The sequence below is a fragment of the Hemitrygon akajei genome, chromosome 7 (genome assembly GCF_048418815.1).
Source record: "Hemitrygon akajei chromosome 7, sHemAka1.3, whole genome shotgun sequence".
Lineage (NCBI taxonomy): Eukaryota > Metazoa > Chordata > Chondrichthyes > Myliobatiformes > Dasyatidae > Hemitrygon > Hemitrygon akajei.
In genome coordinates, this window is record NC_133130.1 from 157,060,516 (window position 1) to 157,083,506 (window position 22,991).

General features: G+C 47.9%; 1 protein-coding gene across 4 annotated transcripts in view; it reads right to left on the minus strand.

Annotated features, from left to right (window-relative positions):
• Nucleotides 1-1,018: 1,018 nt before the first annotated feature.
• sardh (sarcosine dehydrogenase) overlaps nt 1,019-22,991 on the minus strand; it is a 66,081-nt gene continuing 44,108 nt past the window's right edge. For 3 of the 4 annotated variants that reach the window (XM_073052252.1, XM_073052251.1, XM_073052253.1), the window contains exons 8-21: nt 22,245-22,374; nt 20,379-20,465; nt 18,441-18,531; nt 16,491-16,632; nt 11,264-11,347; nt 9,715-9,828; nt 8,984-9,122; nt 8,400-8,513; nt 6,920-7,067; nt 6,272-6,365; nt 5,250-5,412; nt 4,237-4,405; nt 3,209-3,344; nt 1,019-2,180 (exon numbers count right to left, since the gene is read on the minus strand). In XM_073052252.1, the coding sequence (XP_072908353.1) occupies nt 2,055-2,180; nt 3,209-3,344; nt 4,237-4,405; nt 5,250-5,412; nt 6,272-6,365; nt 6,920-7,067; nt 8,400-8,513; nt 8,984-9,122; nt 9,715-9,828; nt 11,264-11,347; nt 16,491-16,632; nt 18,441-18,531; nt 20,379-20,465; nt 22,245-22,374 (1,737 nt within the window). In that variant the 3' untranslated portion in view covers nt 1,019-2,054. The remainder of the gene's footprint in view (nt 2,181-3,208; nt 3,345-4,236; nt 4,406-5,249; nt 5,413-6,271; nt 6,366-6,919; nt 7,068-8,399; nt 8,514-8,983; nt 9,123-9,714; nt 9,829-11,263; nt 11,348-16,490; nt 16,633-18,440; nt 18,532-20,378; nt 20,466-22,244; nt 22,375-22,991) is intronic. The other variant, XM_073052254.1, reaches the window with a different exon arrangement.

A 22,991-nucleotide genomic window follows, 5' to 3' on the forward strand; every position in this document is an offset into this window, starting at 1 on the left:
GACAGAGATCTTCGTCTCCAACCCCCGCCTGTTCCTTCAGTGCGGCACTCCCTCAGTACTGCCTCTCTGACAGTGTGACACTCCCTCATTACTGTCCCTCTGACGGTGTGACACTCCCTCAGTACTGTCCCTCTGACAGTGTGACACTCCCTCAGTACTGTCCTTCTGACAGTGTGACACTCCCTCAGTACCGTCCCTCTGACAGTGTGACACTCCCTCAGTACGGTCCCTCTGACAGTGTGACACTCCCTCAGTACTGTCCCTCTGACAGTGTGACACTCCCTCAGTACGGTCCCTCTGACAGTGTGACACTCCCTCAGTACTGTCCCTCTGACGGCGTGGCACTCCCTCAGTACTGTCCCTCTGACAGTGTGACACTCCCTCAGTACTGTCCCTCTGACAGTGTGACACTCCCTCAGTACGGTCCCTCTGACAGTGTGACACTCCCTCAGTACTGTCCCTCTGACAGTGTGACACTCTCTCAGTACTGTCCCTCTGACAGTGTGACACTCCCTCAGTACTGTCCCTCTGACAGTGTGACACTCCCTCAGTACCGTCCCTCTGACGGTGTGACACTCCCTCAGTACTGTCCCTCTGACGGTGTGACACTCTCTCAGTACTGTCCCTCTGACAGTGTGACACTCCCTCAGTACTGTCCCTCTGACAGTGTGACACTCCCTCAGTACTGTCCCTCTGACAGTGTGACACTCCCTCAGTACCGTCCCTCTGACGGTGTGACACTCCCTCAGTACTGTCCCTCTGACAGTGTGACACTCTCTCAGTACTGTCCCTCTGACAGTGTGACACTCCCTCAGTACAATAACGCAAGTGTCAGGCTGGACTCGGGGTAAAGGTCAGTGGACTGGAGTTCAAGCCCCAAACTTCTATTCATGAGGCCAGTGAATAACCGATGCTTTGGCTGACGTTTCTGTTGCAAGCGATGGGCAAGGAAAAGTGTCATCACTGAACCGCCGTTCTGCAAATAAGCTGGCGCATGAATGTGATACCGTACCTGTAATCCAGCCCACAATTGCAATTTGTTTATTATTGGTTGTGAAAAAGCACAGAGATTATTCATCCATTAGTTATCACTCCATACAAGCCAGCAATTATTTCAAGCAGGACTTAGATCAGTTTTGTCACAGAACAGTGGACTTTTACTGAACCAGTGAACAGAACAGGCAGGATTCAGAATGTGGGGTCTGTTGCCACAGATGTTATGGAACCGGATCAAGGGTAGAACAAAATCCTCCTATTCACTGAGAGATTGATTTAACATTTACTGGACAACAAACAGTACAGCACACGAACAGACCCTTTGACTCAGCATATTAATTCCAATCATGATCCCATTTGCCTGAACAAGGTACAAGGGCATATCCCTCCATTCCCTGCCTGTCTGTCTAAATGCCTCTTAAACATTACAGTCATAGCCGTTCCCACCGCCTCCCCCGGCAGCATGTTCCAGGCACCTGTGTTTAAAAAAAAAACTTGCCTTGAAGATAGAAATAACAAGCCTGGAACATGCTGATGGAAGCAGATTTGATAGCAACACTTAGAAGCTTTTGGACATTTATCAAGCTAACAGAAGGTGGTGGAAGCTGATAACAGATTTCTGAAAAGGGGTGTAAAAGCCATTGCAGGGTCTATAGACACCTGCAACACACAGCTCCTGACATTCTATCGGATTCCTAATCGACAGGAGGAGGAGCTGTGTTGTATCCCTCCCAATTCACTCACCATATCCCCCCATCCCCACCACATCTTTGGGTCTCAGCATCAGCAAACATACTTTCAGTATTCACGTAAGGATCAATTAGCAAAATCTTGATTGTCAATAATTATAAAGACTTTAAAATTTCTCTTGACTTAGTAAAATGTCAAAAACACTACATAACTCCAAAGACTTGGCCTGTAAATTTATCGTTAGATATTCCACTGCCTTGTAGAAGGTCCCTCAGCTGAAACTTGATGACAATTGCAGCAAATTCCTGGTTGCATTTTTCTCGCTGCCAGATCCACAGGTCACTGCAATTTCTGGCGCTGGCTCTTCGCTAATAAATCCCCTTTACTCGTTTGTTGCTTGGGTCGAAAGGTGATTTGAGGTGGACCTTGGCTGGGTAGGAGACACCCATCCTCTCCAGCGAGTACTCACCATGCTTCACAAAGTCCGTTGTCACCTAGAGAGAGACACAAAGACTAAGGAAACATATGCATCATGCCAAAAAACCTGGAAATATGCATTCAGTCATTTTGCTATCTGAAAGCAAGGGCAAAAGTAATAGAATAATGCAAGAGGTCAAAACCAGACGAGCATGGAGTTTGCAGGAGACCTGAAGGTAATTGCAGAGATTGCAACTTGCCAGGCCCCAAGTCAGAGCACTGATGCACACTTTTTAACCTTTGGGGTGTTTCCTGATCAGGAGCTGATGTTGGACAGTGAGCTACAGGCAATGGAACTTCGTACAGTCTTGAGTCAAGATGCCCCGAAGAATTATAAATGACCCAAAGTTTATGGAGAGTGAGAGATTTGCAATGAATAGTTGAGCAGAGAGGTAATAATGCTTCAACAGCGGTTAAAGTAAAGCAAAATTAATTGAAAATAATTGACCTGGATGATGGAGCAATCGAAAACTTATCTCGATTCCCAATGTGGCACAAGACTACACATGGTTGGGTGGAGGGAAGCAGTCCATGGGGAGGAAGCTTGTACATGGCATAGAGAACAATGGTGTGAGTCTTAATATTAGATCTACTCAGGAATAAAGGTCATCAGTTGTTGAAGTAAAAGGGGGCAGAATGCAAAAAAAAACGAGAGAGGGCTCCAAGAGGGAGAAATTAAAAGGAATGGCAAAGAGAATTGGATAAAATTCTCATAAACATAAAATTTCCAGGGCATTCGAAAAGCCTAGTGGAACTAATTAAACAGCTCTTTCAGGGATTCAACACGGTAGATGAGACAGATCATCTCCTATAGCAGTCAGAATGAGCACAAAGTATAGCAAAGAGGCATTCTGTCAGACTCTCCCACACCATAGCAACACACAAAATGCTGGAGGAGCTCAGTAGATCAGGCAGCATTTATGGAAGGAAACAGTTGATGTTTTGGGCCACAACCCTTCATTAATATTGGAAAGAAAAGGGGAAGAAGCCAGAATGCTCACAGTCCCACTAAGTACACCGAGGTGATAATCTGACTTCTACTCACCGCACACCCCTCAGGATCCCTCACATAACCATAAGCTATTGACTTATCGAGCGCAAAAGCAAAATCTGCCCTCCGGATAAGTCCAACCACCTTCCCATTCCTCCAGATAGCTTCCAGGCCAAAAATGGGAACCTTCCTGCAGGATAACAATCACCTGTTATATCAGCAACAGACAGAGATTGCATGAGGAAAAACACATTCTGAGCTTTACATCCATAAACATGCTGGAAATATCACCTGGTCCAGAATAGAAACCTGGTCTGCAATAGTCACAATAAGCATTCAAGCATGACTTGTTTCCAGGCCCGACCTGAAGAAGTGGGAGACAAATGCGAAGCAGAAGCCAAGGTCTGAAACTCGGTGTAATCAGGAGAAGGAGGCCTGGGATTTGAGTAGGATTGATTATTGGAGGAGATCAGGGGCTAGGGCCAAACCCAAACAGGTGGAGAAGGCCAGGTATTCCCTCAGACCTTGGGTACATCTTGCACTGAGTGTCATGGACAGGAGAGAGAGGCTAGAAGAAAGGGGTCCAAGAGGAGGAAATATAAAAAGGGCAAAAAGAATTGGATAAATACTTACAAATTTCCCAGGGCTATTCATAAAGTCTAATGGAACTAATCAAACAGCTCTTTTAAGGACCCAACACAGGAGAGCTGAGACAAATCATCTTCTTCTGTAGTAGTAAAATGTTCACAAAGCAGAAGAGACAGGTTTTCTGTCAAGCAATCCCACACCATAGTCCCAGAAAACATACCCATCAGGAATCTATATGCCTTCTGTTCACCATACTTCACTCAAATTTCTCATTCTAAACTAGTCAATTTATGAAATACTCTGCTTTCTGAGTATTTCTTTTCCACTGATCTACTCCCTTCAGTAGATCTTAGGAATAGTTATGCAGCATTTCAATTGGCATAGATACCTTTCAGAGATTCTTGAAAGAATGCTTTCCTATACACTGAAGCACTGACAATGGAAATTGACTCAACGTTAAGCAAGTGTGAGCGAGAACTAGGTCAGAAACTCACTCTTCGATGGTGAAACAGGCCAGGCGTTTGAACAGCCCTTGAGCCTGTTGCAGCTCCAGCACCTCCCGGCCAAGAAACGGAATCTTTGACTTCAGTTTGCAAGTGAAAGCAAGCCCAGCCTCAAGAGGAGTGTCATCGGACCGCAGGTCAGCGTGCCAGTGTCTGTACCCTGCAACAGGAGCATGGCGACAGCCTGAGTTACCTGCATCTCACAGTCCCACAAAGCTTGTAGCAGATAGGCAATGCGCACACAGTAACTGACTGAGCCCGGAATACGTGCCACTTAAATCCAATCAGAAGGCAAGATGAGGCCAGACTTTAATGTGCAAGCTTCTCCAGCACTGGCACATTTTCTCAGTGCCATTCCTTCCTCGGTGCCACACTCTTTCAGGGTGGGTTAGGGTTGAATGATATCCTCAGGTTTTAACCAGGCAATGGAAACAACCTTCACGAGTGTGAATGCTCCTTGACCTACTCCTCGGAAGGGAACTAACACAGGAAATGGCTTTAATCATAAAACGTGCTTTTATCGTTTGATAGAAGGGTGTTGGAACATGAAATTGGTGATTGATAAATCAAAGGCAGCTGCTACTCTCACATTCACATATCCTCTTACAACATGGGCCATTTAGCCCATCAAGATAATGCTGGTTCTTAGACTATTCCCATCAGTCCCATTGCTCCACTTATTCCCCTGTAACCTCTTCGCTTTCATGTGTACATCTGTTTTCCCTGCCATTTACAGTAACTAATTATCAGAAATAAAGAGATTAGCTTTATTTGTCACATGTACATCAAAACATACAGTGAGATGCGTCATCTTGCGTCAATGACCGACACAGTCTTGAGGTTTGTGCTGGAGACAGCACGCAAGTGTCTAACTATATGTCTTTGCGGTGTGGGAGGAAACCAGAGCACCCAGAGGAAACCCATGCAGTCATGGGGGCAACAGCAGTAGGAATTGAACCCCTGTCGGTGATCATTGGCATTGTAATGTGCTGCAGTGCTTTTACCTTTCTCAATGCTGAGTGAATCAATGGCCCTGTAACCAGCATTTACGATTCCAAGCTTGGCACCAGCCTGCATCACGGCACGGTGAACGGGCACACAGGCCTCTCTTGGCACGTGGAGTTCCCAGCCCATCTCGCCCACGAACGACAGTCTCATAGCCCGCACCTTCCAAAAAAGAACATTGGATTATTAGGAATTCTCAGCAGGCTCTCGTCAGCAACAGCTGGAAACTTACGTAATCACAGGTCTTTACTGCCATTTGGCCCATCATGCCTGTGCCAGACCTTTGTAAGAGGTATCCAATTTGCTCTATTCTCCTTGCTCTTGCAAGTACTGCAAGTTGTTATCCAAGTCCTTCCTAAAAGAGACGATCAAATTTGATTCTACTGATTAGAACTTGTAGCCAGTTACAAAACTGTACCCCTGGGAACTGATACTCTTGGCACAGTGAACTGTTTTCTCCCTATGAATTCCACCAAAATTATTCATAAGTTTGAACACTTCCACTGAATCTTGCCTTAATCATCTCTGATCTAGTCCCAGTTCTTCACAAGCTGCACTGGGATGAATCTTCTGATATAGGAGTTCTCTCACTAATGTTCCAGGAATTAAAAGGTGTAAGGGACAACCAGAGATAAAATACTTTGGCTGATCAACAGTGGAGTAGAGGTAAGAATTCAAATTGAACCGGAGAGTAATGGCAAATTTCGCAATGCAGCTTTCAGTCACTTGTAGTCTGGGTATCAAGGACCAGAGTGTGTCCAGTGTTCAGTTCATTTCTATCAGGAACTTGAACTGTTCTCTTTGCCGTACTGCATAAACTCCAGGCACACTGCCGTGCCTTTACTGAACCCTCCCCTCTCAGTGTGCCAACAACATTAAAGTGGAACTTGGAACTGGGGCTCCAACAAGTGAGAATTATGTGCATCACCAGGTGGGCCAGATGCTGAACCATGGAATTTCCAAGTTGACAACGGATTATCAGAGTTTTGCTGCAGCCCCCAGTAGTAAAGGAGTGACTTACCAAATGCCCAGCAGCCTTTACCACCTGGTGTGTGGAGAAGGGAAAGGCCTTGTTACTGAGGTCCACGTCGAGAACTTCCTGCAGCACTGCGCGACTGTAGAGCAACGGAGAGAAGGTCACAGCATGACCTGAAATCCAGTGAGACCATCTCACAACTCCTGCCCCAGCTCCCCCACTGCCCCACACCGCTCACAACCAGACCTGGAATTCCAAACACCCTCAGCATGACACTTTGCCCTTTCTGGCCTCTGCCCAAGCCCCCCCAACACAGCTTCAGCCCCTCCTCCAGTTCTCCCACCGACCCTAGCTTCATCGCTCTGGTTCCCAGAAGTTCCCACCCAGTCCTTCACTTCCCCAACATCACCACTCAACAACCCTGGATTCCAGTCCTTTGTACAACATTTCCCTCCATCTGGCCCCTCCTAATACTCTTTCAGACTTACCCACTCCTCTCTACAAACTCAACTAGCTCAAGACAAGCCACCAATCCCTTGTGACTCCCACAGTCTCCTTCCTCCACTCACTCTCTCAACCTCACTCATACTTTTTCTTACACATTCAACTCAGCCACTTCCTCCCCTCCGCCCGGAGCAGCACCCTGTGTCTCTCTGCTCCGCACCACCTTGAGACGACTACGGCTGATCTCACCTCAGGGGTCCCTGCACGCTGATCATCCCCAGCTCCTCCGAGCAGTCGAGCAACTGGCAGTTCAGCCTCTGATCCTGAAGCGTGGTGATGATGTGGGAATAATTGTGCTGTGCCACTCCACCCCCAACAGCCAGGTAGAACCCATCACCTGCATGGGAGCACAGCAACAGTCAGATGCCCAGCCACCAATTACCCAGCCCGAGCAGACAGCGGGAGGTGAGCAAAACTGACGCTGAGACAGGGCCCAAAGCCAGAGCTGGCTCTAATCTAATCACAGCACCACGCTGATCAAACACAATTCAGCTCCAACGTCACTGCAATTGAATTATTCTTGCTAGTGGCTCTTTAAAAAGATAAAATCTCACAAGAAGCATGAGGAAAGGCACAGCCCTCAAGGCTGGAGCTCTTCAATTGAGTTTCTGCTACAGAAACAGACTATTCATGGTGAAAGAAAATTTAATTCTGTTTATCACCCGAAAGCCCCAAGAAAAGAAAACATATTGTTCATATACAATTGTCTGACCTGCAGTCACTGTTTCAATATTAATGATCAGTCCACAGACCGTGACTGTGAGCAGAATCCTATATTAGCTCATTGGGCAATAAATACTACAAGGGATCTTCCCTCTGAATCCAACACCAACCATCCCTGCCTCATAAAGGTTTGGTGGAGGAACTTCTACTCTGCACATAACCAGTGCTATCCATGTGTGTTAGGCAGGGGGGAGATTTTCTCTGACTATCAATGCTTCATTTTCCTGAGGAAGCTTTGACGGAAAAGTGTGTAGGAAACATCATCTGAGATCTCTCCTTTTTTTCCAGTACATTCCCATCTTTTCCAACACAGCAGAAGGATGCCTACAGCACTCTCGGAGCCTGCAGATAGAGCTTCACCCTTACCAACACTGAAGTTACAGCTACTAGCAAGTACTAGCTCTGAATAGGCACAAACTTACACATCAGGCGTAAGTTACCAAGTTCAAATCCCACTCAAAATACACTAGAATGAAAGCTAACAATCAAATGTTGAATTGTTGGAGGTCATAATATCGATTAAATATTTAGCCTGAAATGGACCTCAAGCTAAATGTTTAATTCAACGCAGATATAAAATGTTCCATGGCACTATGTTGAAGTGGGACATGGGAACACATCCAGGAGTCCTCAGTAATGTTTAACTTTTACAAAAACAGATCACTTGGCAATCAGCAATGCATCATTTGCTGGAGCTTGTTAAAAACAAACTCAGCTTTGTGGCATTTAGGAGATACATATGCATACAGAGAATGGGTGGATATGGATTATGTGTAGGCAGAAGAGATTTAGTATAATTTGGCACTGCTTTCAGCACAGACATCAGCCTGTTCCTGTGCTGCAGGACTGCTATATTTCCAACATATTGATAAGGTCCGCCATTCGAAAGTGTACACTGGCCCTACCTCACTACATTCTGGCTCATTTGTTGGGATTCAGTAATTACCTTCAAAGGTAGGAGTGAGTGAAGATCCTCGTGGGGAGGACTCAATGCGACTGACTGTGAGGTCACTCTCTGTCCCACCTCGACTGTTCAGCATACAGGTGTAGACTGTTTTACCTGAAAGTACACCAACAGTCATAGATAACAGATACACCATGCCAACTCTGGGACAAAAAGACCGGTGGTCATGCTGAAGGAAACATTGTAACAGGAGCTCAGGATAGGTCCATAACCGGGAGGCTGGGTAAAACGGAGAATGATACACCAGACAAATAAACTGAGAATTACGGTTGGGAGTCTTTCACTGATGGTGGGAAATAGCCCAACCATGTTACTTTGAGAGCGAGGTAAATGAAGTTAGCAGCTAGAACAGAGGCAACTGAGAAGGACATAAAGAAAGGGGTAGGGACAAAGAGCAGAGGGAACGTGGGCATCAAGAATGGCAGTGATGGGGAAAGGGAGGATGGGAACAATAAGAGTAACTGAGAGGGAAGGACACAGATTCTGGCAGAGAGGCAATAAGTACATAACATAAAGGAGAGCGTGCTTGATGAAACAACATGTAAAGAAATCACAGCCATTATTACCTATGGATGAGCTGACATCAGCAGTGAACAGCCAATCTGCTGCCTTTTTAGCATCTGGACCCACCAGGTAAAACTTGCCAAAATATGACATGTCAAAAACTGCGACTGCATTCCGGCAGGTCATACATTCGAACTTAATCTGCAACAATACACAATAATATCAGCAGGTCCCCAATGCATCGTGACCCAGGGGCAATGTTGAGACCCCTCCTCGTGCTCACTGTTTCAGCCTGGATTCCATAAGCCCAATAATGTTCCGGAGGGTGCATCTGGACCCTGGGGGGGATGGGGAATTTTTTGCCATTTTGGGAACATAACAGTGCCTTCTGTGTTGGTTAAAAGGCAATAAAGAACGGCACATGTATGCCACCTTTCACGTGGGAAATCCTCAAAGGATGATGCGAGGGCCCTGTGGATGGGAAGTTCAGGAGGTTACAGCAAAGGGCACTGGTTTTATGCCCTTGACATCAGTGTTGCATTCCTCAATCTCTGTTGTGTTCACACCCCACCCCCCAACAAAATACACGCACCTGCCTGCATGTACACTGATCCTCTACTCTAACAAATATAAAATTATTAAGTGACAGTTACTCCACAGGCATATCTGATTTATTCCGGGTTCTGCAGTCCCTGTTTATTTCATTGGTTACTGTGGAGACATATTTCTGCTGCTTTAAAAATAGCAAAGTTCTCTGAAAGTGGGTGGCAGTGACGAGGAAACAGATACCTACCTGATCATGGTGCGAGGGAAAATCGAAGGTGTAATCTTCCCGCAACAGCTGATTGTACCTATAATCCTCGTGCTGCTTGTTGCCATAAAATCCATAATAATCATAATCCAGAACCTAGAGGCACAGAGAGAGTAAACAGGACAGAAGGTAAATAATCTTAATAGCTTTTTCTTCCACACTACCTACTTATTTTTGTCATTTATAATAAATTTTATATCTTTGCACTGTACTCCTGCTGCAAAATGACAAATTTCATATTATATAAGTCAGTGGCAGTAAATATTCATGCGGATTCCAATTTATCCCGCAAACCCACACCCTTCCACAATTCCACAGCAACCTGCAACCCCACCTTCCACATTATCCCACTGGATTTTTCAAACCTCTTGACCCATTGGATTCATCGAGTCAATCTTGCTATTGACCTTGACTCTGCTCCCTTCCACATCACATGATTCAGCCAGTTGCCTCCATCCCACCACGTTGCTTGACCACCAGATCCCACTGGCTGACCCCAATTCAACCAATCCTACACTCTCACCCAATCCCTCCCAACCCAACCCCTCACCCAATCTGTCCAACTCTGAACCCTCACCCACAGTCTCCAACATCGACTCCCTCAAACTATCCCTCTACTCTAACCCTCTCACCCAATCGCTCCAACCATGACCACCTCACCCAATCCCTCCCAACCCAACCCCTCACCCAATCTGTCCAACTCTGAACCCTCACCCACAGTCTCCAACATCGACTCCCTCAAACTATCCCTCTACTCTGACCCTCTCACCCAATCGCTCCAACCATGACCACCTCACCCAATCCCTCCAACCCCAAACCCCTCACCCAACGCCTCCAACCCCAACTCCTCACCCAATCCTTTCAACCTCCTCTCCCTCACCCAATCCCTCCAACCTCGACCCCCTTACCCAATCCCTCCAACCTCATCTCTCTTACCCAATCCCTCCAACCCTAACCCAACCCATCCAACCAAACCTCTCACCCAGTCCCTCCAAACTCAACCCCATCATCCAATCCTTCCAACCCTAACCCCTCCAACCAATGCCCCTTCCTCATTCCCCACACCCAATCCCTCCATCCTCAAACACCTCACCCAATCCCTTCAACCCCCTTACCCAAATCCTCCAACCCCGACCCTCTCATCCAATGCCTCCAACCACAACTGACTCACCCAATCCCTCCAACTTCATCTCTCTTACCCAATCCCTCCCCTCCTAATCCCCTCACCCAATTACTCCAAACTCAGCCTCCTCACCCAATTCATCCAGCCCCAACCTCTTTTCCAATCCTTCCAATGCAAGCTTCTCCCCCAAGCTCTTTAAAGATTTCTGTAGGGAATCTCTGTGTCAGATACAAAATTCTCTGAAGTTTGAAATGTTAATGTGATTCTGCCCAAAGTCCTTTCAAACCAATTGATTCTTCCCCAAAATAATAAACTTTTGTTTCCCAGATCTGCTCTTTGTTCCCTCTCTAGTTGGGATTGTTTGTCTTTAGAAATTGCCAATGGCCTGAAAGATTAGGAGCTACTCACCGGAGCAGGACCCGTGGGACTGAACCATCCTGGTCTCTCCCATCCATGTCGCTCCTGGAATATGCACCCCTGCTGAAGGAGCTCCTGCCAACACAGGAATGGTGAACACCAGTATAACTGGAAACTCATTGGTTAAAGGAATCTCACTGGAAACAGTGGATGCTTCTGTGGAATTACACTCCGGAAAAGATCTATCAGGTTTGGAAATTAACCTGGTATTTACCAAAACTGCAGCAACTCTGTACTGCAGGCCCATACCCCACATCTCTAATTCAGCTCACCACTCATCATTTGTGAGGTGGATGCAGGGATTTTAGACAGGGTAGGTGAATGAGCATACCTATGAAAGAATGTGTTAGCATTGGAGAGGGTCCAGAGGAAGTTTACAAGGATGATCCCAGAAATCTAAGGGTTAATGTATGAAGGAAGTTTGATGTCTCTAGGCCTGCCCTCGCTGCAGTTCAGAAGAATGAATGGGCATTTCATTGAAACCTGCTGAATAACAGTACTGAAAGGCCTGGATGTGCAAAGAATGTTTCTAATAGTGGAGGAGTTCAGGACCAGAGTGTGCAGCTTCAGACAGAACAATGTCCCTCTAGAACAATAGCAAGGAGGAATTTCTTCAGCCAGAGAGCGTGAATCTCTGGAATCCATTGCCACAAATGGTTGTTGGAGGCCAAGTCATTGGTATATTTAAAGCAGAGGTTGATTAGTAAGGACATAAAAAGCTATAGGGGAAGGCAAGGAAATGGGGTTGAGATGGAAAATAAATGATAGAGCAGACGGTGAGCTGACTGGCCTAATTTTGCTCCTAAGTCTTACGCTCTTATGATGGGCAGCTGGAATGTGAGTGCCACAATGCCATAGAATTGGTGTTGCTGCCACACATGCTTTCATACCTTTGGTACTATGTGTGTGGAGTTTGCACTTTCTCCCTGGGACCACTTAGGTTTCCTCCAAATGCTCCAATTTCTCACCCTATCTTCCTTGGAGGAGTGGGCATGGGTGGCGTTTGATAATGAGGACAGATTAGGTGTTTGGTATCAAAATTCAATATCAATGAACAACTCTATTAATACTCTATTCCATTTTCTCTCCTTCCGATTGACTTCAACCCTCTCATGAACAGTTCTTTCCAAACCAATCTCCCCACAGCCTCCCTATCTCCCAGTTTCTTTTCCATCTGCCCATCATCCACACACTCTTCCCACTGGGTCCCCTCTCCCCACTGTTCCCATCTGCCCACTATACCTCCCTCATTTGGGTCCACTTCTCGTTGCTTGGTTCTTGCATAAGCTGCAGACCTCTTCTTGCTTCCACTGATCACCGCCCAGCCTCTGTCGTTACCTCCGGTCTACCACCTTGACTCCAGCTGCCAATCTACGCCCCCTCAAATTGTTCCACCTATCACTAAACAGCTCTCACCCTCACTTCTTTATGCCGGGTATCTCTCCTCTACTCTTCTAGTACAGATGAAGGCACTGACTGTCCATTTCCCTCTGTGGATGCTACCTGGCCTGCAGAGATCCTCCAGCACACCAATTTTTGCTCTCTCCATTCATTCTCACCTAATACCTGGTCAGAAGATTTTTTTTAATAGAAATCAAGGAAAGAGGGCATAGAATTCCAAAGCTATGATATGTTGAAGCACTGGGGAGAAGGGAGAGAAGTCTGAAATGAAGCAGTAGCTTGTAGGAACAAAAAGGAGCCATGCTGTTTTTTCTTTACAAACTGAGTGAGGCACGATCGAGCACTCCTACATGAAGCATTGTCACAGGAAAGCAGCATCCATCATCAGGGACCCCCACCACCCAGGACATGCTCTCTTCTTGCTGCTGCCATCAGGAAGGTGGTACAGGAGCCTCAAAACTCACACCACCAAGTTCAGGAACAATTCCTATCCCTCAACCATCAGGCTCTTGAACCAAAGGGGATAACTTCATTCACCCCATCACTGAAGTGTTCCCACAGCCTAGGAACTCAATTTCAAGGAATCTTCATCTCATGTTCTCAATAATTATTGCTTATTTATTCATTATTATTATTTCTTTCTCATAGTATTTGCAGAGTTTGTTGACTTTAGCACACAGGCTGAACACCCAAGTTGGTGCGGTCTTTCATTGATCCTATTATGGTTGTTAATCTATTAAGGATTTATTCAGTATGCCCTCAAGAAAATGAATCTCGGGGTTGTATATGGTGACACATATGTACTTTGATAATAAATTTACCTTGAATTTTGAATGGGTTTTGAAGGGAACTGTACCTCAACAAAGTGCGAAGTACATTTATTCTGAAAGTATGCATACAGTATACAACTTTGAGATTCGTCTCCTTACGAGCAAACACAAAATAAAGAAACCCCAAAATAATCCATTAAAAAAAGACCGTCAAACACCAAATGTGCAGAAAGAAAGAAAATGTAAGCAAATAGCATTCAAAACAGAAGTTATTTGGAAGACACGAAACCAGTCATCACTGCAAGTGGAGCAGGCCACAGTCTCAGTTCATCATAGAGCTGAGTAAACAATGTGGGACCACAGACGCAAGGCCAGGCATCAGTTCAGGCCACAGAGCCAAGTAAATGTTGCAGAGCACCAGGCAGAACTGGCCCATCCCTTGCCTCCATTCTCGACACCCTGACCTTCTAAGCACCTGGCATTTAAATTGTCCAAGCATCAGGTCGTTCCTCGCCCTCGGATAGCTCTGAGGCCTGGACCCTGCTGCCACGGTTCGACACATACCCGATCTTTCCAGTTCGGCTCAGTGCTTAAACCGATCAGACGTTAGGACTTCCCTCACTCCCGCCTCCGCCTCCTCCAGCCTAGCCTCGCCTCTCCATTATTAGCAGTGATCGTTACTAATAAAGGGTCATTAGTAAGGTGTTTAGTGGTTTCTGTTGTTTTGTATTTTGCCACTGGTAAGTAGTTGCTGAACATCACCAGCACCACCTTAAACTGGAAGAGCGAACTGTTAAATATCTCGACTGATGTAAGTCAACAGTATATGGAAATGCGGAATTATGTCAGTGGAAGTAACGTCAAAGGAGTAGGTGCATCTAAAACAAGTCAGACTTGGAATGGGTATGTGGGGGTGGGGGGGGGGGTAGAAGCAAGAAAAAACTATGCATTTGGGACCATGGCTGGGATAGAGTAAGGTCTGAGGTGTAAGGAAACTACTTAGAATGTTTCTATATTTCTCCTTATAGACAGTACGCAGCCTGCAGTTAAAACCCTACAAATCTATCACACTAACACCGGAAACTGACCACTAAACCTCACTTCACAAGATGGAAGTTGTTGCTGTTGTGACATCTAAGAAGCTGCTTTTTATTTATCAACAACAGAATACAAGTTTTACTCCATTCAGTAAACAGCCTACACAGTGCAGTGCAGGGATAGAGGGAAAGCCGGCATTTCAACATGTGCTGGGGATAACAGGGCCATTTTGGTGTCTAACACATCTCACTTCATACCTAGAATGAGACAGCAGTCCATAGAAGGAAATTATGGGTCTTGCGCTTAGCCTATCCATACTGGTGGATTAAGAGACAGATGCAGAAATTGGCCATTCAGCCCTTCATGCTTGTTCTACTCTTCAGTGATATCATGACTGATTGTCTTCCTCAGCACCTCTCCCATCTTCCTCAATATCTAAAGCTCTGTGCCTTCTCTCCTGGTCAGAGAATCTCAAAAATTCACTGTCCTCTAGTGAAGATCTCTTTTCACATCTCTGTCCTGCACGGACAATCACTAATGTTTAAGACAGTATCTTCCGGATCTGGACAACCCACCTGAGGGAAACGTCACCCTTCCATTCAAGCTTTGCAAGAGCCTCATTTGTCTCAATGAAATTACCACTTATTCGTCCAAACTCTTGATAGTGGAGGGACAGTCTGCTTAACCTCTCTCATACATCAAACCCATTGCTCCAAAGATCAATCTGGTGAACCTTGGCTAGGTTAGAAAGACTAGACCTGTCCCATACACAATATTCTGGACGCCATCTCCTCAGGCCTCCATACAATAGGAGGAAGACATCTTTATTCTTGTACCCGAACCTGCTCGCAAAGAAGGACCTCAATCACTGGCGATACCTTCCCGTTAACTTTTCATGAACCATGAAGAAGAAAACCCAAATTCCTCTGAAAACCAAAGTCTTTCACCAATTAAAAACAAAATTCCACCTTTCTATTTTGTTCTACTATTAGTAGAAAGAAGAAGAAAGCCCTTAACTCTGAGTGGAGTCATCGGGGGCACCGTCATGACGGTGTTTTTTTTTAGCAGGCTTTCTTGTTTTTACGAGGCCGAGTTGCTAGCTCGACGCTCAACCCAGCACGGATGGAAAGCGTGCAAGGGAGCCGGCTGGATTCGAACTCGGGAGCCATCACTCTGAAGTCTGGCGCTGATGGCACTACGCCACCAGCCGGCTACTATTAGTAGATGACCTCACATTTCCCACATTAGAACATAGAACATAGACCAGTATAGCACAGTACGGGCCCTTTAGCCCACAAAGCTGTGCCAACCTTTTAACCTACTCCATGATCAATCTAACCCTTCCCTCCTACACTGTCCTCCATTTTTCATTCCTCCATGTGCCTCTTAAACAGTCTCTTAAACGTCCCTAATGTACCAGCTTCTACCTTAATGCATTCCAGGTACCTACACAGTGTACAAAACCTACCTCGGACATCACCCCTATACTTTCCTCTAATCACCTTTAAAGTATGTCCTCTCATATTAGTCATTCCTGCCCTGGGAAGAAGGCACTGTCTGTTCACTCTATCTCTATCGCCTATCATCTTATACATCTCCATCAAGTTCCCTCTCATCCTCCTTCATTCCAAAGGGATAAGACTAAGCTTGCTCAAACTTTCCTTATAAAACATTTTCTCTAATCCAGGCAGCAACCTGGTAAACCTCCCCTGCACCTTCTCTAAAGCCTCCAAGATCATATTCCATCTGCCATGCCCTTAGCCATTCATTTAATGTGTCTCTAATTCTTGGAGTCTTTCCTCAACCTGCTTCTAGTCAACACTACCCCCTAAACCACAACTCCGCTGTTGTATAATCTAGAAGATCATCACACACTTAAGTGGTGTTTCCTGGTAATGAAGTAGACAAAATAATTGGATTATGGTGCCCAGGTTGTGCTTTCCCTTGTGTATTCCCTTGCCACCCCACTACTCCACAAATTTGTCCCTCCAAGGATGGTCGAAACTGACCTGATGCAGTGGATCGAGCCTCATGTTCCTCCCAGCGAGAGGTTCATCGTGGGGGAAAACCACAGCGTAATTCTTAGCGTAGGATTCATGGCTTCGCTCACGGATCCAACGGTTATCATTGGTCATTGAGTGATGGAAACGGCTGTGCCAGCAAAGAAGCGTAAACACATCACCATTTCCCAGTCTCAGCCCTGTCATTCAACAGATGATCACTGCACACCACTGGAGCCCAGGTGACAACATTGCACAGGAACGCTTAAACAACCTCGGGCCTTAATTCCTGCAGATTGCAGGGGTTTACACAGGCATGAGGACTTCGGTTAGAACACGAAAACATTCCACACACACTGACCCTCACTGGGGGACAGGTCCCATACACATTGACCCTCACTGGGAATGGGTCCCACACACACTGACCCTCACCGGGGGACGGGTCCCACACACACTGACCCTCACTGGGGGACATGGCTCACACACACTGACCCTCACTGGGAATGGGTCCCACACACACTGACCCTCACCGGGGGACGGGTCCCACACACACTGACCCTCACTGGGGGACATGGCTCACACACACTGACCCTCACTGGGGGACATGGCTCACACACACTGACCCTCACCGGGGGGATGGGTCCCACACACACTGACCCTCACTGTGAGATGGTCCCACACACAGTGACCCTCACTGGGGGACGGGTCCCACACACACTGACCCTCACTGGGGGACATGGCTCACACACACTGACCCTCACCGGGGGGATGGGTCCCACACACACTGACCTTCACTGTGAGATGGTCCCACACACAGTGACCCTCACTGGGGGAACGGGTCCCACACACACTGACCCTCACTGGGGGAACGGGTACCACACACACTGACTCTCACTGGGGGACGGGTCCCACACACACTGACCCTCACTGTGAGATGGTCCCACACACACTGACCCTCACTGGGGGAACGGGTCCCACACACACTGACCCTCACTGGGGGATGGGTCCCACACACACTGACCCTCACTGGGGGGATGGGTCCCACGCACACTGACCCTCACTGGGGTACAGGTCCCACAGACACTGACCCTCACTGGGGTACAGGTCCCACACACACTGACCCTCACTGGAGGACAGGTCCCACACACACTGATCCTCACTGGGGGACGGGTCCCACACACACTGACCCTCACTGGGGTACAGGTCCCACACACACTGACCCTCACTGGGGGACGGGTCCCACACACACACTGACCTTCACTGGGGGACGGGTCCCACACACACACTGACCCTCACTGCGGGATGGGTCCCACACACACTGACCTTCACTGGGGGATGGGTCCCCCACACACTGACCCTCACTGGGGGACGGGTCCCACACACACACTGACCCTCACTGGGCGATGGGTCCCACACACACTGACCCTCACTGGGGGACGGGACCCCCACACACTGACCCTCACTGGGGGAATGGGTCCCACACACACTGACCCTCACTGGGGGACGATCACACACACACTGACCCTCACTGGGGGACGGGTCCCACACACACACTGACCCTCACTGGGGGACGGGTCCCACACACACACTGACCCTCACTGGGAGACGGGTCCCACACACACTGACCCTCACTGGGGGATGGGTCCCACACACACTGACCCTCACTGGGGATGGGTCCCACACACACTGACCCTTACTGGGGGACGGGTCCCACACACACTGACCCTCACTGGGGGACAGGTCCTTAACTGGAATTTGATGCACCACGGAGCGGGGAAGTGGATGAATGGATCTGTGTGTGTGTGACAGAGCAGAACAGTCAACAAGGGAGTGATTTTAGAGATGGCGAATCCTCTGGACGCTGGTCAGCATGGAAGTTGAGGGACTTTATCTGCGAATCACAGGGGTAAGGAAGACAGACTGGGTAAAATGCATTCTGTTTGTTCTGTGTCCACTTACCGGATGTCATAACCATACATGTCCTTCTCTGGACGACCGTGAGTGACCCAGTGAGCGAGCTCCTTCCCGCAACCGCCCGCTAACATCATACCTGTGCAGGGGAAACCAACAGCTTCATTTATCTCACCAACTAAAGGCTGGGCAGCACACTTTAACCTTGCAGCTTCACTGTGCACTTGCTTCGACACGAGCAGTGGAAAGGGTGAGCAGTTTCTCGAGGCGATGTGGTATGTCGCCAGAGACCCCAGCCAGTTCCTACTGATGTACCGCGGAGAGCATTCTGACGGGCTGCACCACTGCACAGGATCAGAAAAGGCTTCACTCAACCAGCCCTATCACGGGCACTGGCCTCCCCAGAGAGGGAGCCTCAGTAAGGCAGCATCCATCGTGAACGACCTTCACCATCCCAGGACATCACTCTTTCTCACTACTCCTATCATGGAGCAAGTACAGGATCCTGAAGACACGCACTCAATGATTTTGGAACAGCTTCTTTCCCTCCACCATCGGATTTCTGAATGGCCCACAAACACTACCTCACAATTTTGTTCTCCTTTTTGCACTGTATACTTATAGTATATATATATAGTATTCATATATAATTAATTATAGCTTTTGATCATCTTTACGTATTGGGCTCCACCGCAGCCGCACAACGATGAGTTTCACGGCGTATGTCAGTGATAATAAAGCTGATTGGGGTTGTGACATCGAGCCATCGCTAGGGTTGACGGTAGTTTAAGCACAGGCTCTAATTCAAGGGCCAGCGTACCAGACTGAGTCAAAAGGTGCTGGGTACCTGTCCCACTCCACAGGACTCAGCTCAAACCCGCTCAATGCTGCGTACTGGACTGAAGTCGCTTGTGGGACAACGGTACCTGAAGGTCTCCTACAAAAAAGGGTAGTGATGAGCGACCGGTTGCACTGCCTCAGTACCGCCGGAGTGTCAGTAGGACAGCCGGTCGGGCTGCTGCCGGACAGCTCGGCTGATCGAGGTTCAATCCTGACGTTCGGTGCTGCGCCTTGCGGAGTTTTTGTGTTTTCCCCCTTCCTGGATGAAGTCACCCGAATCCTCCACGTCCCACAGACACGTGGGCTTGGGGGCCCTTTAGCCCCTGTGCACAGCCTCCAGTGAGTAGGAGACAAGTGGAAACTGCAGGGAACTGATGGGAGTGGGGAGAGAACTAAAGTGGGACTTGTGTAGCATGAGATCAAAAGGGTGCCTGACACTTTGAATCTAAAGCAACTGTTTCCACTTTCTATGAGGGAGTGTCACACTGTCAGAGGGACGGTACTGAGGGAGTGTCAGACTGTCAGAGGGACAGTACTGAGGGAGTCACACTGTCAGAGGGACGGTACTGAGGGAGTGTCACACTGTCTGAGGGACAGTACTGAGGGAGTGTCTCGCTGTCACAGGGACAGTACTGAGGGAGTGTCACACTGTCAGAGAGACAGTACTGAGGGAGTGTCACACTGTCAGAGGGACAGTACTGAGGGAGTGTCACGCTGTCAGGGGGACAGTACTGAGGGAGTCACACTGTCAGAGGGACAGTACTGAGGGAGTGTCACACTGTCAGAGGGACAGTACTGAAAGAGTTGTCACACTGTCAGAGGGACAGTACTGAGAGAGTGTCACACTGTTACAGGATCTCTACTAGCAGAGTGCTGTGCTCTCAGAAAAGAGCTAAGAGAGTGCCTCGATGTTTATTGCAAGCCTGCTGCACATGGTGGGGCAATACCTAGACTGTGCTGTACTGTGGAAGATACATCTGCCATTATGGGAGCTCTGTGCCACAAAGCCAACACATAGGTGTTTAAGGTGGGACTCAGATCCCATCCATACAGGGAGACCAGCAACTCACAATAGGTGTGCAGAGGTTCGGCTTGATGGAATCTCAAAGCCGCAGCCGGAAGGAACTGGGGAAAACACGCACTCACCGGCACTGTTGAATCCGCATCCCAGGAAGAAGCCTCGGAGTTCTGGAGCCTCGCCCATCAGTGGTTTGTGGTCAGCAGTGAATGATTCTGCAGAGACAAGAGCGCATCACCAAAAGGTTCAGTGTGTTTGCACAAGAAATGCAAAGTACATCCGAAATACATTAGAGCCCACAAATGGCCAATCCACCACCAGCTCCCTGCCCCTTCACTGCTGGATTCACCCCCCTCAAAGTTGGATAGCTCTGAGAATCAGGGCTGGGACAGAAAACCTCTGGAATAGCCACACTCCCAATCTCATCTGCATGCAATAGCTCCATCTAATGGCCAGTAATTGCAAAGAAAGAAAATAATTTCAAAGTCCAGCTTTGACCATACAATCCCAACAAACTGCAAGAATATCTCATAAACAGGTCCAATTATCCCACTGTACAGCAACGATCCCCGTGAGGGCGGATAAGCAGACAGCCAGGGTCTCATTACTCACAAGCACATGTGACTGCTCCCCTGACGGTGTGACACTCCCTCTGTACTGTCCCTCTGACGGTCTGACACTCCCTCCGTACTGTCCCTATGACGGTGCGACACTCTCTCAGTACTGCCCCTCTGACGGTGTGACACTCTCTCATTACTGTCCCTCTGACGGTGCGACACTCTCTCAGTACCGCCCCTCTGACGGTGCGACACTCTCTCAGTACCGCCCCTCTGACGGTGCGACACTCTCCCAGTACCGCCCCTCTGACGGTGCGACACTCTCTCAGTACTACCCCTCTGACGGTGTGACACTCCCTCAGTACTGCCCCTCTGATGTTGCGACACTCCCTCAGTCCTGTCCCTATGACGGTGTGACACTCCCTCAGTACTGTCCCTCTGACGGTGTGACACTCCCTCAGTACCGTCCCTATGACGGTGTGACACTCTCAGTACTGACCCTCTGACAGTGTGACACTCTCTCAGTACTGCCCCTCTTATGGTGTGACACTCTCTCAGTACTGTCCCTCTGACGGTGTGACACTCCCTCAGTACTGTCCCTCTGACGGTGTGACACTCTCTCAGTACTGTCCCTCTGACGGTGTGACACTCCCTCAGTACTGCCCCTCTGACAGTGTGACACTCTCTCAGTACTGCCCCTCTGACGGTGTGACACTCTCTCAGTACTGCCCCTCTGACGGTGTGACACTCCCTCAGTACCGTCCCTCTGACGGTGTGACACTCCCTCAGTACCGTCCCTCTGACGGTGTGACACTCCCTCAGTACTGTCCCTCTGACTGTGTGACACTCTCTCAGTACTGTCCCTCTGACAGTGTGACTCCCTCGGTACTGTCCCTCCGACAGTGCGACACTCTCTCGGTACTGCCCCTCCGACGGTGTGACACTCTCTCGGTACTGTCCCTCCGACGGTGTGACACTCTCTCTGTACTGTTCCTCTGACAGTGTGACACTCCCTCAGTACTGTTCCTCTGACAGTGTGACACTCCCTCAGTACTGCCCCTCTGACGGTGTGACACTCTCTCAGTACTGCCCCTCTGATGGTGTGACACTCTCTCAGTTCTGCCTCTCTGACGGTGTGACACTCTCTCAGTACTGCCCCTTTGACGGTGTGACACTCTCAGTACTGCCCCTCTGACAGTGCGGTACTCGCTCAGGACTGTGTCAACCAAGTGGAAAGTATGTAAGGAAGGCACATGCCCCATGTTATCTACTATTGGCCAAAGTCTTACTGGGCCTTAATCAGCCCATGGAAGAAAGGAAACTAAGTTCAGCAAGCATTACTGTTGACGCTTCAACACTTGAGGGATGGGGAAGCATAAGATCCAGACTGTCATTCTGCCAAGTCCTCAGTCTGGCTACTGAAGATCGGCTTCATACCTGGGCCACACACAGTTGATTTCACCCCAGTCGTTTCCAGTACAGGGATGCGATTGATAGCTCCCTCGATCAACTGAGTAAAAACTTCCCAGTCCAAGTCAAAGAGGCTGAAGGCAAACTTGTCCAAGACCTGTATTGAGAAACTATGATACTCAATGGATCCACAGCAATAAAGCCATTCAGTTCATTTTATCTTTTGATAGATCGTGTACCTGCTCCTCCTGCAGTTAAACTACCTCACTCATTTATTCATCTCCCACACCTCTTGTATACTTCCACTGTTAGCCCAGTCTCTACCCACCCTTGTTACAGGGTAGTTACAGCTTAAAAAGAGGACATATATATAAACTAGTCCTTTCTGGTGTTTATGCTCGGTTTGCCCCTCCTCCTGGCCCCCTTCATTTGACAACTTCAATATTCCACGAATTTTCCATTCCTTTCTCCCAGGTAAACATCCAACTCATCCTTCAGAACATCCTGGCCAAATATTCCTTTGAGTATTAAGTTTTATATACCCCACATTATCTGAACATAGATTATTTTTCCTTTAACTCTTGACTTATCAATTGCTATGTTATGCTCCCGAACTCCTATTTCATCAGTGAAGGAAAAAACCTTCACTATGTTTACTGCATTTAACTCTTTAATTATCTTAAAGACCACTAGCCAGTCATTCGGAGTTTTTTTTTCCATAGGGAAGAGGTTCACAGTCTACTCATTTCCTCATGGAATACTCTCCCCATTCTG